At 31.4% G+C, this 18,703-nt stretch overlaps 1 protein-coding gene across 4 annotated transcripts in view; it reads left to right on the top strand.

Moving 5' to 3' along the window:
• LOC143079584 (neural cell adhesion molecule 2-like) overlaps positions 1-18,703 on the top strand; it is a 96,324-nt gene that overhangs the window by 26,855 nt on the left and 50,766 nt on the right. For all 4 annotated transcript variants that reach the window (XM_076254995.1, XM_076254996.1, XM_076254994.1 and 1 more), the window contains exons 2-6: positions 4,771-4,930; positions 10,706-10,845; positions 14,330-14,470; positions 15,167-15,298; positions 17,067-17,179. In XM_076254995.1, coding sequence (XP_076111110.1) covers positions 4,771-4,930; positions 10,706-10,845; positions 14,330-14,470; positions 15,167-15,298; positions 17,067-17,179 — 686 coding nt within the window. The remainder of the gene's footprint in view (positions 1-4,770; positions 4,931-10,705; positions 10,846-14,329; positions 14,471-15,166; positions 15,299-17,066; positions 17,180-18,703) is intronic.

Here is an 18,703-nt window from a genome sequence, read left to right as displayed (position 1 = left end):
AAGCTTACAATATGTTCAATTTGGGGGGAGGGGGTTTGGAATTATACTGTTTTATGATTCTATACAAGAAAAAGATAGGTGTCAAACAAACAATTGTTTTCCTAATTATGTAATACCAATCGTCAGTTTGATTTGACTTCCAGAATGATATGACATACCAGATATAAGGTAACCAGTAAACAAAATATTTACTCTGGAGTCAACAGTAGGTACATGTGAGTGTAATATGAAAATAGTGGCCTTGTGACAATGTGTGTACTGTTATAATGTAGCAGTACAATTATCCATCTATACAAATGTCAAAATGTCAAATGCCTACACAGAAATGATGCTCTGCATGCCATGGCATTGTTAAATTCTTTAAATAACATTGTGTTTCTGGAATTTTAAAACATCAGGCAGTTAAAATACAATAAAATTATAGAAGTGTGATGACTTGATCTGTAGGGGGAAAATTGGAAAAAGAGAGAGTTCTTTTGATAAACATGGTACAGGAAGAGAAAGTAGAGTTCTTCCATGTATTATTGATATATTGTAAAGCGTTATGTAAGCATCCATTTCCAAGCTATACGGCTGACTGATTTGATTTAGACAATAGTGATTCTATCTTTTTGATTTCCCTCCCGAGATGTGTTAAAATATCGGAGGAAGAATTAAACAGTCCTGAGCATAAAGTGAATAATCAATACAAGACGCAACTTCCATTGATGGCTGCTGGCGTATATTAGGTGGTGATATCGATTGACTATATATATCGAAGGTTAAGTTTACCACTTCATTAGCTTCTTGAGGCGAAAATCTATCGGGATGAACAATCTATTGGTGTGCTTTTAATTTAATGCAGAATTACTATTTAAGCCATGTATATCCTTTATGAATTCAAATAGAAAAGTGTATTGACAGATTGAAATGATGCTTTTGCTCTTCTCAGGACATTTTTGACTCAGATTGATTTGAAGCTTGACATAATGTAGATAGCCCTGTCTTTTGTTGAAGACTGTATGTTACACTCTAGATTTTTATGCCCCATTTATGGGCATTATGTTTTTAGGTCTGTACCGTCCTTACATCTGTCTGTTCATTCGTCCGTCCGTTTGTCCCGTTTCAGGTTAAAGTTTTGGTTAAAGTTTTTGGTCGAGGTAGTTTTTATGAAGTTGAAGTTCGATCAACTTAGTAAACATGTTCCTTTTGAGATGCTATTTCTATTTTTAATGCCAAATTAAATATTTTATCCCATTTTCACGGTCCACTGAACATAGAAAATGATAGTGCAGATGAGGCATCCGTGTACTTGGGACACATTCTTGTTTAGCTATTTGTTTGTGTCTTTGGTTTGCTCTCATTGATGTAAACCCCACATCTTTTTATGCCCCACCTACACTAGAAGAGGGGCATTATGTCTTCTGGTCTGTGACTCCGTCCGTCTGTTCCTTCTTCTGTCTGTCCATCTGTTCCTCACGCTTCTGGTTAAAGTTTTTGGTCAAGGTAGTTTTTGATGAAGTTGAAGTCCAATCAACTTGAAACTTAGTACACATGTTCCCCATGATATGATCTTTCTAATTTTAATGCCAAATTAAAGTTTTGACCCCAATTTCATGGTTTACTGAATATAGAAAATGATAGTGTGAGTGGGGCATCTGTGTACTATGGACACATTCTTTTTATACGACCGCAAAAATTTTAATTTTTTGGTCGTATATTGCTATCATTTTATTCCTGTTATGCTGATCATAGCAATATTGTGTTGAAAGCAGATTGTCACTTACGAATACATATAATTGTGTGCTGACATGAGATAATAACCATTAAAACATTTATTCTTGATTAAATAGTCCAACTTGTTTTAGAATTAAAAAAGTTTTAAATAATTAAAATTGAATGTCTCTGTGACTGGCTTCTATTTCAATAAAAACTTAGTTAACAAACACTATTAAACAGCAGCCATTACTCCTCAAAAGGCAACTGAAAAGCCATCCCCCATAGGGCGACACAAGCATTATAGTCTTCACTTAATTTCCAATGGTATATCAAATATATATATTCTGTTGTGGCTCAGCCAATAATAGCTCTAGAATCAACATTCTGCTTCCTGTGAAAATCTGTTTTAGCAATAAGATCTGGTAATTGATAAATTGTCTGTATATATATATCTTTTACTTATAATTACCTGAAACAGTGAAGAGAGAAGATAACAGTCATTAAAGATAATTGTTTTATATAAATAAAAGGAGAGGTGACATATATGTCAATGAAACCAAAACTCTATGAGACCATGAAAATATAAAAAGAAATTTTTTTTTTACTTTATTATATTTTAGTCTTTGATTTATTGTTATAGAAAAACTCATGTGTCGTCCAATTTTGAATGAATTTACAGTGCAGAATTATTGAAGAAGGTATTTTTGATGTCTCTGATTTTGTGGTCAAGCCTGTGAAATTTATTTCGTGAAAGTGAGTCGTAGGGATGGTAGATTCCGTTGGAGGCTTCAAAATTTAGGTTCAGTTTGTGGTTAAAGTTTTTTTTAGACTTCAATAACTTTGTTAAACCATCATGGAGTTTTTCATTCTAAAGTTCTTTCACGATCCAGTAAAAGTATGTGTTTGCAAGATTTTTGTATTGAAATTTAATTTAATTTGAATTTTGATTTAAGCATTCCTCACTGAAAAACTAAAACAATCTTTATGGGCTTTGCTCATTGTTGAAGGTCGTACGGTGACCTTTAGTTGTTAATGTCTGTGTCATTTCGGTCTTTTGTGGATAGTTGTCTCATTGGCAATCATACCACATCTTTTTTATATTTACCCATCGGTGCTTACAATCACTTTGATAAATGTTCATCATTTTGTCCCTTTATACCTTATATGACATTTTGTTTCCATTTGTTCATCCCCTGTAAAAATTATCTCCTGCTGTTCTGGGTTAGAGAATGAACCAATCAAAATCTGGCATTTTAATGTACAGTATAATAATAAATGTTATTTTCATTTAATTCTTATTGTGTCACCTTACTATAATCATTCTAAATATATAATTGATTAGATGTTGATTTCAGTTAGAAATAGAAAGCATAATCGTTTTCCATAGGTTGTCCCTTGAGTCACATATGTATTTTCAGTGTATGAATTTAATTTGAAAAGAAATCAATAGTTGTTTGGTTTTCTCTAAGCACAGCTGTGTTCTATTAATTCTGCTACCCTGGTATCTGATTAAACCAGTAGTGGAACTTAACCTTTTATTGTTGTTCCCAATATAGCAATGAGAAATCATTATTAGTCACATGAACCCAGTTTCTTTTGTAAAGAGCCCACCAATATAGCTGCTAAAACAGAACATGTAAAAAATTAATAGTGGATGGAGTCCTGTTTTCGAAATTTGATTTAGTAGCTATTGCTAGATGTGAAAGATCATGTGCTTGGCCCCTCATAATTTGCATCCCTTAGCAACAAGCTGGATACATACCAAAGTGTTGAGAGATAAGTAAAAAAATGTTTTCATAATGCACTAAATTCCACAATAAAAAGGAAAAAAGCAAACATGTATGTTAGGCCAAACTTGGACGTGAACTTTCTATTTCTATGAAGCAACATTCCAGCACAACCTGGAAATGGAGTGGATATCTGACAGTTGATTATCAAGGGATGTGTCTTGTATCAAAATTTTTTGATTATAGGTTTCTACTTCAAGCTATTGAATCATTTTTCATAAATTCCTATGATTTGAAGAAATTGTTTTAAAATCTTAAACATAAATATTGTGATTATATATTTACAATACTTATCTTTGCAGCATTGAAAATTTTATATGTAATAAGTATTATATGATTTCTGACCCAGATTTGGTATCGAGAGTACATACAATTCTTTGGGAAAAGCACTATTTTAAAGATGTTGGGACACTTAAAAATGATCTAGTTGTTTATGTGCTAGTGCTACTATAGTGGGTCTCATTAGGATCTAAGCGTGACTTGGGATTGCAGATTTTTTTGTAAGCGTGACACGTGAAAGTCATATTATTGTGTTGTGAAAAGGGAAATTACAAAAAATGAGATTTGCTTACGTACATAGTGTAAGCGGGATACGAAATCTGACAAAACAGTAAGCGGGATCCCAGATCAGAACCCCCCAATGAGACCCCTTCTATACATATAGCTTCCCTTCAAGTGTTTGAATGACTTTAGCTTCTCTTGCAGGTTTTGTAATTTGAACTAAGACTGGGATATATAATAAATAAAAAAGGGGTAATTAAGGATGTACTTAGGTGAGGTTAGGTGAAAATGAAGAAATTAAGAAATTAAAATTGATACTTAAAGCTGGTAGAGCATTCGCTTAGGATAAAAATAAGCTAAAAATATTGATAGGTCATGAACCTCCTTTTCAAGATATTTGAGATTTAAAATATGGCGGAAAAGGCTGACTCAGACTTTCACCTTATATTTGCATTGGTATTATTTGGGTCTCAAAACTAAACACAGAAAATCAAGAATCTTCTAAAATTTTGGTAAATGACCTTTAATGAGTTATTAAGTCTTATATGAAAAAATAAATGGGTGTTATGGGGCAAAATATTTTACCTGGTATTGAATGGAAAAACATTTGACACGAATTCCAAAACCTCACCTAAGTACATCCTTAACATATATGACCTGCTGATAATAAAAATTATGATTCCATTGTAATAAAAAAAAAAAATCAATTTAACAAATTAGTATTAGTATACAGGTATTAATAGAATGCATATGTTTAAAACTCTTTTATTGTTTTTGATTTCAGATGCTCAAAATATTATTATAGAAGGTGATAACCCATTGGTAGCAAATGGAGGTGAAAATAAAGTGATAGCATGTAAGGTTGTCTCCGGCATCGCTAACGGAGAAAATCCTGACCTGAAGTGGTACGACAACAGAGGGAACTTAGTCCCGCCTGATGGCAGGTAAGATTTAGACAATAGATTTGTATACAAAGCTGTAACAACTACAGAGGGAACTCAGTCCCGTCTGATGGCAGGTAGGACTTAGACAATAGATTTGTATACAGAACTGTAATGACAACATTGGGAATTTAGTCCTGCCTAATGGGAGGTAAACAATAGATTTGTATACAAAGCTGTAACAACTTCAGAGGGAACTTAGTCCCGCCTGATGGCAGGTAAGACTTAGACAATACATTTGTATACAGAACTGTAATGACAACAGAGGGAATTTAGTCCTGCCTAATGGGAGGTAAGACTTAGACAATAGACAACAGAGGGAACTTAGTCCCGCCTAATGGGAGGTAAGACTTAGACAATAGACAACAGAGGGAACTTAGTCCCGCCTAATGGCAGGTAAGACTTAGACAATAGATTTGTATACAAAGCTGCTGTGCATACACATTGCAATGTACAAATATTTAAATTGACATTGCAATGTACAAATATGTAAATTAACTTTAAAGTTTAAAGCTGTACATAAACATAACAGTGTACAAAGCTGTACATAAACATATCAAAGTTCAAAGCTGTACATAAACAACACTACAAGGATGTACATAAAGATAACACTGTACAAAGCTGTGCATAAACATATAAATGTACAAAGATGTACATAAACATACCACTACAAAGATGTACATAAAAATAACAGTGTACAAAGATGTAAATAAACCTACTAATGTACTTTAATACAACAATGTAGAAAGATGTACATAAACATACCACTGTACAAAGGTGTACATAAACATATAAATGTACAAAGATGTACATAAACAACACTACAAAGATGTACATAAAAATAACACTGTACAAAGATGTACATAACCTACTAATGTACTTTAATACAACAATGTAGAAAGATGTACATAAACGTAACACTGTAAAAAGCTGTACATAAACATATAAATGTACAAAGATGTACATAAACAACACTACAAAGATGTACATAAAAATAACACTGTACAAAGATGTACATAAACCTACTAATGTACTTTAATTCAACAATGTAGAAAGATGTACATAAACATTACACTGTAAAAAGCTGTACATAAACATATAAATGTACAAAGATGTACATAAACATATAAATGTACAAAGATGTACATAAACATATAAATGTACAAAGATGTACATAAAAATAACACTGTACAAAGATGTACATAAACCTACTAATGTACTTTAATTCAAAAATGTAGAAAGATGTACATAAACATTACACTGTAAAAAGCTGTACATCAACAATAATGTAGAATGATGTTCATAAACAATGTTTTTATATAAATAAGACTATTTGTATTCTCTTTTGAATGGTTTTACATTACATGTAGTAATTTTAGGGGCCCTTTATAGCTTGCTGTTCAGTGTAAGTCTAGGGTCTGTGTTGAAGGCCGTACCATAACCTATTATGGTTTACTTTTATAAATTGTTACTTGGATGGAGAGTTGCCTCATTGGCACTCATACCACATCTTCCTATATCTATGTAGAAAGATGTACAACAATAAAACAATGTAGAAAGATGTATGCACATAAACATAACAAATGCAAAGCTGTACATAAACACATAATAATTTACCAAGCTGTACATAAACACATTATAATTTACCAAGCTGTACATAAACACATTATAATTTACCAAGCTGTACATAAACACATAATAATTTACCAAGCTGTACATAAACACATTATAATTTACCAAGCTGTACATAAACACATTATAATTTACCAAGCTGTACATAAACACATAATAATTTACCAAGCTGTACATAAACACATTATAATTTACCAAGCTGTACATAAACACATTATAATTTACCAAGCTGTACATAAACACATAATAATTTACCAAGCTGTACATTCTATTCTATTCTTTATTTACCTTAAACAATACAGTTTATCGGTATAATATGCATAAATATACAGTTTACAAGTTGTATAGCATTAACATACACATAAATAACAAACGTCAGAAATATCAGTTACATATTATACAGTTTGTGAGTTTCAGACTACATATGATAAACATAGGTCTTAAATATTATTCCTACACTTAAATGCATAGAGTAAGTACTTTCCTAAATTACAGAGTTCCTTAGTGTTTTCAACAGAAAACAATTGTACTAATTTATAAGTTGATGGTCTAGTCCAATAATATTTCTTGATAAACATTTTACGTATATCATTATAATTTGTACATTGTAAAATAAAATGAAATTCATCCTCTACTACATTTTTATCACACATAATACACATTCTACTATTTCTACTTATTCCATAAAAACGACCAGTTTCAATGCATAGATTATGTGAGGATAGGCGAATTCTCGTTATTCATTTACGAGCTATTACAGGAATACATTTTTGTAAATAAAATTGTCATTCTACATTTGACACAATATACTTATATAATCTACACTTTGGTGATGTTTCAAGCGTGAAATGCAACTCTTGTTTAGCTTGATCATATATTCGTTGTTTGGTTAATTGTAAAAATGAACTATCCAAACAAAGTACCCATTGGTTGTCCCAATAATAATTCATACCAAGATCATATAAAATTGTTTTAATACAAGTTGCCCAGTTTTTATACGACCGCAAAAATTTTAATTTTTTGGTCGTATATTGCTATCAAGTTGGCGTCGTCGTCGTCGTCGTCCGAATACTTTTAGTTTTCGCACTCTAACTTTAGTAAAAGTGAATAGAAATCAATGAAATTTTAACACAAGGTTTATGATCACAAAAGGAAGGTTGGGATTGATTTTGGGAGTTTTGGTCCCATCATTTTAGGAATTAGGGGCCAAAAAGGGCCCAAATAAGCATTTTCTTGGTTTTCGCACTATAAGTTTAGTTTAAGTGAATAGAAATCTATGAAATTTTGACACAAGGTTTATGACCACAAAAGGACGGTTGGGATTGATTTTGGGAGTTTTGGTTCCAACAGTTGAGGAATTAAGGGCCAAAAAAGGGCCCAAATAAACATTATTCTTGGTTTTCGCACAATAACTTTAGTATAAGTAAATAGAAATCAATGAAATTTAAACACAAGGTTTATGACCACAAAAGGAAGGTTGGGATTGATTTTTGGAGTTGAGGTCACAACAGTTTATGAATTAGGGGCCAAAAAGGGGCCCAAATAAGCATTATTTTTGGTTTTTGCACCATAACTTTAGTATAAGTAAATAGAAATCTATGAAATTTAAACACAAGGTTTATGACCATAAAAGGAAGGTTGGGTTTGATTTTGGGAGTTTTGGTCCCAACAGTTTAGGAATAAGGGGCCCAAAGGGTCCAAAATTGAACTTTGTGTGATTTCATCAAAAATTGAATAATTGGGGTTCTTTGATATGCCGAATCTAACTATGTAGATAGATTCTTAATTTTTGGTCCCGTTTTCAAATTGGTCTACATTAAGGTCCAAAGGGTCCAAAATTAAACTTAGTTTGATTTTAACCAAAATTGAATCCTTGGGGTTCTTTGATATGCTGAATTTAAAAATGTACTTAGATTTTTAATTATTGGCCTAGTTTTCAAGTTGGTCCAAATGGGGGTCCAAAATTAAACTTTGTTTGATTTCATCAAAAATTGAATAAATGGGTTCTTTGATATGCCAAATCTAACTGTGTATGTAGATTCTTAATTTTTGGTCCAGTTTTCAAATTGGTCTACATTAAGGTCCAAAGGGTCCAAAATTAAACTAAGTTTGATTTTAACAAAAATTAAATTCTTGGGCTTATTTGATATGCTTTATCTAAACATGTACTTTGATTTTTGATTATGGGCCCAGTTTTCAAGTTGGTCCAAATCAGGATTCCATATCAAGTATTGTGCAATAGCAAGAAATTTTCAATTGCACAGTATTGCACAATAGCAAGAAATATCTAATTGCACAATATTGTGCAATAGCAAGAAATTTTCAATTGGAGTTATCTTTCTTTGTATAGAATAGTAGTTGATAATATATGTTGGAAATTTGCCAGACATGACTATGATGTCATTTTCTATTTTTATTTGCCAATAACTTTATGTAAATAACTTCATTGGAAATTTGCCAATATAAAATGTTGCTGATGAAGCTTTTTTTCCTGATCTTATCTAAAATGTTTTTAGATAATGTATGTTGGACATTTGCTAGACATATGACTATGATGTCATTTTCTATTTTTATTTGCCAATAACTTTATGTAAATAACTTCATTGGAAATTTGCAAATATAAAATGTTGCTGATGAAGTTTTTTTTATTGTTTTATACAATAAACAATGTATATTCACTTTTACTACCAACCAATCTTTACCATTCAGTGATAACAAGCACTTTATTTTACATTTTAATATTTTATGATGTATTTAAAAGAGTAGTTATTGTTGCAAACTCCATTAGAAATTTGAATTGATATCAGTTTTGGAAAAAGGGAAACGGGAATGTGAAAAAAAAATGGGGGGAGGGGGGTTAAATTTTTCTCATTTCAGATTTCATAAATAAAAAGAAAATTTCTTCAAACATTTTTTTGAGAGGATTAATATTCAACAGCATAGTGAATTGCTCAAAGGCAAAAAAAAATTTTTAAGTTCATTAGACCACATTCATTCTGTGTCAGAAACCTATGCTGTGTCAACTATTTAATTTTAGATTTAAATAAGTTTGAAGAAGAAATCTTTAATTGATTTGTAAAATCTTGACATTTGTTTTGTGTAAAAAAAACACCATGTAATGTCAAAAATTTGATCACAATCCAAATTCAGAGCTGTATCACTCTTGAATGTTTTGTCCATACTTGCCCCAACTGTTCAGGGTTCGACCTCTGCGGTCGTATAAAGCTGCGCCCTGCGGAGCACCTGGTTACATTTATTGCTATTTGCTACTAGTTCTTTGTAACAAGACTTTATAATACAATTTTCACTACCGTGAATTTTAGTCCATAATTTGAGCATCCTAAAATTTCGCTCATATAACAATGGAAATCTTCCTAATTCATAATATACCATTACATTAGAAGTGGACCTCTTGACACCTAGTAATGTTTTACAATAGTCCAAAAGAACTTTTTCTACATTTGGTGCTCTATGAACACCCCAAACTTCACACCCATACATTAAAATACTACATACATAAGTGTCAAATAAACTTATAGAAGTAACAGTGTTCAGGTATAAGGATAATGCCTTTTTCCTCATACTAAACATAGCTTTCCTGCCTTGTTCAGCACAGTGGTTTTGAGTAATATAAAATTTACAATTATAATGAAATAACACACCCAGATAACAAAAATGATCTACAATATCTAATGGTTTACCATTATAAATCCATGTCTCAGTAAGACTAATAAACACATAATAATTTACCAAGCTGTACATAAACACATTATAATTTACCAAGCTGTACATAAACACATTATAATTTACCAAGCTGTACATATTAGAACAACTTGTTCTGACATGATATTATTTGAATAATCTTATTAAAAAGATTTGAGTACACTTTAGATTTTTTGTATGGTATCATCAGAATACAAATGTTCACTGAAATAATATGATAACATATATTAAGGAATACCTTTGTTTTCTGTTCCTTAGTATGTTTGCATGAAATTTGAAAGTATATATATAAAATGGTTTTGTTTTCATTATAGAAAAAAGTAGGATCTTCATTTAACATCATTTTCAAAGTTCAAAAATATCTGTTCCTTTGGGAAAAAGTTAGTAATGTGATGAATTTTAAACTAATTATTTTTTCTTCAGAATTTTTGTTATTGGTCAATCTGCAACGGATTTAATGTTACTCTTGAATGATGTCCAGGAAGATGACGCTGGTAGCTATAACTGTACAGGATTTATAAATGGCCAACTGCAGTCTGCTCATGTCGTAGTGAAAACCAAAAGTAACTATTTTTATCATGTTGTTAGTATGTATATGTACTGCAAGTACTTTTGGATAAATGACAGTCAAATTTGCATTTTATAACCTATAAATGACACTTTATAGAATTTTGTGCATTCAAAGCTCTTATCTGGATTTATCCAGCAATGAAGGGGTCATTAAGTACTACCCTTTGTCCATCTATGCATACTGAATTTGGTTTTCGTTGTTTAACTTAAGTTTGCTGCAACCAAATGTTATGCAACTTTTATACAATGCTTATGACCGCAAAAAACAGATAAATTTTGAATTAAGTTGCCGTCACTTTTACCATTCTAGAGTTATGCCCCTTTACAAAGGGAAAAATTGTTGAATACTCATTAACACAAAACTCTGAGACCAAGTGCAAATTTTAGGAGCATCACTTTGACCTTTCTTCAGTTATGTCCCTTTATAACTTTATATGATATGCAAGCAGGGGCATCATCTGTGTCCCATGTACACATTCCCCGTTTATTTAGCAATATTTTTGGTGAACTCTTCTCATACTTACTTCCTTGAACTAAATCTGAGAAGATATGAAAGAAAGATCTATCTATCATTTTTATACGACCGCAAAATTTGAAAAATTTTTCGTCGTATATTGCTATCACGTTGGCGTTGGCGTCGGCGTCGTCGTCGTCGTCGTCGTCCGAATACTTTTAGTTTTCGCACTCTAACTTTAGTAAAAGTGAATAGAAATCTATGAAATTTTAACACAAGGTTTATGACCACAAAAGGAAGGTTGGGATTGATTTTGGGAGTTTTAGTCCCAACATTTTAGGAATTAGGGGCCAAAAAGGGCCCAAATAAGCATTTTCTTGGTTTTCGCACTATAACTTTAGTTTAAGTAAATAGAAATCTATGAAATATTGACATAAGGTTTATGACCACAAAAGAAAGGTTGGGATTGATTTTGGGAGTTTTGGTTCCAACAGTTTAGGAATTAGGGGCCAAAAAAGGGCCCAAATAAGCATTATTCTTGGTTTTCGCACAATAACTTTAGTTTAAGTAAATAGAAATCAATGAAATTTAAACACAATGTTTATGACCACAAAAGGAAGGTTGGTATTGATTTTGGGAGTTTAGGTCCCAACAGTTTAGGAATTAGGGGCCAAAAAGGGACCCAAAGAAGCATTTTTTTTTGGTTTTCGCACCATAACTTTAGTATAAGTAAATAGAAATCTATGAAATTTAAACACAAGGTTTATGACCATAAAAGGAAGGTTGGTATTGATTTTGGGAGTTTTGGTCCCAACAGTTTAGGAATAAAGGGCCCAAAGGGTCCAGATTTAAACTTTGTTTGATTTTATCAAAAATTGAATAATTGGGGTTCTTTGATATGCCGAATCTAACTGTGTATGTAGATTCTTAATTTTTGGTCCCGTTTTCAAATTGGTCTACATTAAGGTCCAAAGGGTCCAAAATTAAACTTAGTTTGATTTTAACAAAAATTGAATCCTTGGGGTTCTTTGATATGCTTTATCTAAATATGTACTTTGATTTTTGATTATGGGCCCAGTTTTCAAGTTGGTCCAAATCAGGATTCCATATCAAGTATTGTGCAATAGCAAGAAATTTTCAATTGCACAGTATTGCACAATAGCAAGAAATATCTAATTGCACAATATTGTGCAATAGCAATTAATTTTCAATCGGAGTTATCTTTCTTTGTATAGAATAGTAGTTGATAATATATGTTGGAAATTTACCAGACATGACTATGATGTCATTTTCTATTTTTATTTGCCAATAACTTTATGTAAATAACTTCATTGGAAATTTGCCAATATAAAATGTTACTGATGAAGCTTTTTTTCCTTATCTTATCTAAAATGTTTTTAGATAATGTATGTTGGACATTTGCCAGACATGACTATGATGTCATTTTCTATTTTTATTTGCCAATAACTTTATGTAAATAACTTCATTGGAAATTTGACAATATAAAATGTTGCTGATGAAGTTTTTTTTATTGTTTTATACAATAAACAATGTATATTCACTTTTACCAATCTTTACCATTCAGTGATAACAAGCACTTTATTTTACATTTTAATATCTTATGATGTATTTAAAAGAGTAGTTATTGTTGCAAACTCCATTAGAAATTTGAATTGATATCAGTTTTGGAAAAAGGGAAACGGGGATGTGAAAAAAAGGGGGGGGGGGGGGGGGTTTAAATTTTTCTCATTTCAGATTTCATAAATAAAAAGAAAATTTCTTCAAACATTTTTTTGAGAGGATTAATATTCAACAGCATAGTGAATTGCTCAAAGGCAAAAAAAAAACTTTTAAGTTCATTAGACCACATTCATTCTGTGTCAGAAACCTATGCTGTGTCAACTATTTAATTTTAGATTTAAAAAGTTTGAAGAAATCTTTAATTGATTTGTAAAATCTTGACATTTGTTTTGTGTAAAAAAAAAACATATAATGTCAAAAATTTGATCACAATCCAAATTCAGAGCTGTATCACGCTTGAATGTTTTGTCCATACTTGCCCCAACTGTTCAGGGTTCGACCTCTGTGGTCGTATAAAGCTGCGCCCTGCGGAGCACCTGGTTGAAAACCTAGATCTATGTTAGTTCTCACCACATCAGACAAAAGGAGCAAGTTTCTCTGCCTTAAGATTCCTGATTGGGCTTTAAATAGTATCAAAGAGATTCTAGATTTGGTGAAGAATCTTTTATTTTTGATGGTACCAATATTCGTGGATAAAGGAAATTTAAAAAAAGATATAGATATTTGATTTCTTGTATTTGCCCAAGTCTGCATACAAATTTTAACAGAATTTATAGTTTGTTAAACATTGAAACTTGTGGTTCATCTATACCAAACAGTCTATTATTTGAACTTGGAATTATTTTTAATTATGGAATTTGTATAAATTCTTGTGCTTGAAATTTTTAATAAATTCCATGTTTATTTGGTATTATGATATTTTGAGCAGGTCATAACTCTTTCCATACAACCTATTTTGTATAGATAGTGTTGTGCGCGGCACAGTACATTCTATTGAAAAGTTACTATCTTCTTTGTAATAGAAAGTGTTGTGCTACCATTTAAGTACAGAATAAACATGGAATTTATTAAAAATTACAAGCACAAGAAATTATGCAAATTCCATAATTAAAAATAATTCTTAGTTCAAATAATAGCCTGTTACCAACGAAATCTACAAAAATTGGTATCCCACTAAAAATAATGAATCCATGGCCACAATTTATATATACTACAAGGCAAGAAAATTTTACAATAACTTAAGTCATAAAATAGGCTCCTAAAACATAATAGGTGTGATTTTGTCAAATTTATCTGTTCTCTTCTTGTTTGGCTACCAGTGAGAAGTCACACTTTAAAATCCTGAAAAGTAGTGACCCCTGCACCCAACACCATTCACAAAACCTTGTGGATACAGCAATATTTATAATTAATAATGATAGAATAACACATCTTTTTTTCAGTGCCTTTGGTTATAACAGAGGAACAAGCTCCAAGAACTCAGCTGTTTCCTGAAGGAGGGTCTGCTCGCATTAAATGTGCACCACAAGGAGAAGTTACTGTTAGCTGGATGGATCGCAATAATGCTAGAATAGAAGCATCCCGTAAGATATATTATTTTATTCAACTGCAGCAATTTTGCATAAATGTCTATGCAGTTCTGGGAATTGTCAAAATTTGTACAATGTATGTTGACCAATTTGACAACACTTTATTTTCAGCTATTAACATTTAACTGAAAATATCAGTATAGTTTGAGCAATTAATAGTCCCCTTCCAGCAAAGACAAAGGGGAATTTAGGCTTGTTCTCATTCTGTTTGCCTGTCAGTCCATTAGTTTCTACAGTTTCTTTTCTGCATGTACGATATTGATTTGATATTTGATGTATAGTTTTATCATAACTACTAACAGATTTATTTTTGTTCCGATCTGTAAATTTTGTGCAGAGTTAAGGTCAATTGGATGATTTTTGGTATGTAGTGGATGAGTTGCAGATAGCGTTTACGTTTGGTTCCACTCTGCTGATTTTACTTCAAGGTTGTTTTTCTGAGAGTGGGGCCTTCTTCATGTCTTTGTGTCAATCACAAACATCAGGCCTTGCGGTCATAAAACTTTCGAGTCAGTTTGTTGTACTCATACTCCAAAAGCAACCAATCAAAATGCTGGATTTCATGTTTCGAGAATGATTTTTGTGCTCCGAGCACTGAGCAAAGTTTGATGACTTCAATCCCTGGTTTTTATAAATAAGATCATAAATAGTTATTGAGTTATTGGTATGATATTGATATCTTTCTTTCAGATGAAAGATATGTGATTAGCCCTGGTTATCTGGAGATTCCAAATATCAACAGAACAGATGATGGAATATATAAATGTACAGTGATTGGAGTTGGCAACTTCATGGTGGTGCCAATAACTGTTACAGTAACAGGTAAATGATGCAATTTGAGAGTTAAAGGGGATTGTTTTGGAAGTGAAAGGGTATTCCATACAGAAAAGGTTCTGGTGGGGTTTACGGTATAGAGAATAATGGGCAAAAAGTCCCTAATAAAGGGCAAATAATATAAAGAATATAGAATAATGGGGTACATAAAAATAAAGAATAGTGAAACTCTGGAATTTTAAGTTAAGAATAGTAAAAAATAGCCTTAAAAATATTAAAGAAAACAAAAATGGAGAACACTATCCAGACCCTAACAGAATTCAACTGCGTAAATTCATGGTTTATAATTGTTAGTATAATTTTGGCTGTGAAATTGAATGGTTAAAAAATTCACAAGATGTTAAATTAAAATCTCATGAAAAACATAGTACCAGTATTTATGTCATCATAGATTCAAAAATAAGAACTTTTTCTACTCATAGATTTTTTAGGGTTCTCTATTAAAGAAAACAAAATAACAACTTTATGGTTTAGAATAATTAGATATTATAGACATGAACTGAAAAAAAGTATTTTGTTAAAGGGGCACTAGCTACGAGATATATATATATATAAAAAATCAAAAGTATGATTTTTTTTGTTCAATCATTAATGAAAGTGAAATAATGAAATAATAGTTTACTTTTATCAGCTAAAATGGTTCAATTTTGTCAAATTAAGCTAATAAACATTGATACTGAATTATTCACTTGCAAGTGAATAAATCGACCTCATTAAATCCGTATTCATGTGAACTCCCATTTAACCCCGTAGAAAGAGATAGAATAACACATGCATTTTATAGGTATTTAAAGGAAAGAATGTCAACATTGAAAGTGAAACTAGGTAAATAATTTGATTCACTGATTCGATCCACACAACATCATTCTTATAAAGATCAAAACGAAGATAAACATATTTTTTTAATCTACAATACAAAATTTAACAAACCTATAAAACTCCCAATTCCAAGAGTTGCTTAATCTATTTATATCTATGTTTATGTTTACATCACTTACATGGTCATAGAAGGTCAACTCGATTGTTAATTAGATGGCGTCTTGGCTAAAATTCTCATGAAACGAAGCTACATCTTATTGAGACTATGTTCTGTCAATGGTTTATTTTATACTTTTGATATTTTGGAAAAATATTTTATATTGTTATAAATAAAATATGAGAATTTGGTCATGTTTTTCTTTGATTCAATATTTTTACTGTGGATTTATGTATTTTCGTGGGTACCAACTTTCGTGGATTAGGGAAAACTTGCATGTTCGTTGATATATAATTTCGTGGTTTTGCTGAAGTCTGTATACAAGCCTATAGAATATGTATCATTCGTTGAACATTTAATTTTGTGTTTTATATGTACCGACAAAATCCACAAAAATTGGTATCCAATGAATAGAAATGAATTCACAGTAGTTCAATGTATGCACTCAATGTTTATTTTTAAAAGAGTCATTTAAAAAAGTAATATATCTTCAACCTTATTTTACCTGTTGTCTGTTGATATGTTTTTTCTCTCTCTCCATTAGACGACCAAGTGATGTTAAGTTAACAATAACCAACCAATTAATAAGAGGTCTACAAAATAAATTTCCTTTCAACATAAATGCGAAGATTTATAGAATTATATATTTTCTATAGCTTAAGATTAAGTTTCATTTTCTTGTGCCAAAATTTGGCGTTGTTACCATATGTACTCTCTATATATATTTACACAATATTCTATGAGTAAAGTTCATTGAGTGATATTTTATTATTTTGATAGTTCCACCAGAGATAGTTAAGCCACCAACAGCTCAGAGTGTTTCTGTGGGAGAGGCTGCAAGATTCGAGTGTGTCGCAACTGCCAAACCAGCACCTAAATATTATTGGTATTTTGTAAGTGGCTTATATAGTGATTTTATTACTCTGTCTGCCTGGTACCTGTTTATATTAGTGTGTTCCATGTGTTCATTTATTTAAATGAGATATTTTTATGCCCCACACGATAGCAAAGGGCCATTATGTTTTCTGGTTAGTGATGTTCGTTCATCCGTCTGCCCGCTTCAGGTTAAAGTTTTTAGTCAAGGTAGTTTTTGATAAAGTTGAAGTCCGAAACAACTTGAAACTTAGTACACATGTTCCCTATGATATGATCTTTCTAATTTTAATGTCAAATTAGAGTTTAGACCCCACTTTCACGGTCCAATGAACATAGAAAATGATAGAGAGATTGGGGCATCCATGTACTATGGAGACATTCTTGTTTCTAGAGGTTATTGATGTGTAAACAAGGGCTATTAATTCGCAAACTGAATAAAATATAGATAACAAGATAATGGGTGATGGTTGAATCCTAATAAGAGTTTTTATTCCAATTTCATGGTCCATTGAACATCTGAGCATCTGTGTACTATTGACACATTCTTGTTTTCTGAGTGTTACTATTATAAATACATATGTGTTACCAAGTGTCATGAGGTGATCCTGGTATACTTTATTCATTGCTCATCATCATCACCATTTAAAACTACCATCTTGATTGCCTCATGGTAGTGTGTTTTTCTTGAGTGCGGAAGGTTGTGATTTCAAACCCTGTCCAGGTCAAACTAAAGACTTTTTAAACTTGGTATCAAAGACTGGCTATGAAGTCATAAAATTTTCGAGTCATTTTTTTTGTACTCAGACTCCAAAATCAACCAATCAAAATTATGGATTTCATGTTTGGAGCATGAATTTTGTGCTCAGAGCACTGAGTAAGGTGATATGCTCTTCCTAGCATCTATCCATCATCATCAAGCTGAAAGTTATGTGCAAAATTTCGTATTTATTCCTTAAGAAAGAAGTTAGGGAAAATGATTCTATTTAGTTTACATGTATAAAGATAGCTTTTGAAAAGTAGCAGTCGAATTGAATTTTAAATTCAGTTGAGAGCATATAGCTTTATTAAATACTTACAAAGTATGTAATGGGGTCTGTTTTTCTTTACTTGCTATGTAGATTTATTTATTTTAGCGTTTATTCATATAAATAAGGTCATGTTAAATAAATTTTCTAGTTCTCAGACAATGGCTAAAAATGGATGAGCGAGGCAGGGTATTTTATTTTTGTATATCTCTTGTATTTTTAATTAAGCACATGTTAAAGAATGGGAAACCAAGGGTGATAAAATGATTTCTTAAGCCTACTAGACCATGTAGACAATCTGTTCCTCAAAGGTTGTCGCAACACATACATTCCAAAATAGTAGCATCCTACAAAAAAAGTTAAAGACATTGTTTCAAAGGTTGGGAGAAAGTCCGATTTTAGTTGATGTACTTTTGTTGTTTTTCATCTGAAGGATGTTCGTTTTGTAGCATTTGAATATTTTGTTCATATTTATGCATGAGAGTTTTTTTCAGTTTTTTTTTTTTTAAACTTTTA

Source organism: Mytilus galloprovincialis, chromosome 6, assembly GCF_965363235.1.
Source record: "Mytilus galloprovincialis chromosome 6, xbMytGall1.hap1.1, whole genome shotgun sequence".
NCBI lineage: Eukaryota > Metazoa > Mollusca > Bivalvia > Mytilida > Mytilidae > Mytilus > Mytilus galloprovincialis.
Note: the sequence above shows the minus strand (reverse complement) of the source record. Positions and strands in the feature narration are given on the sequence as shown.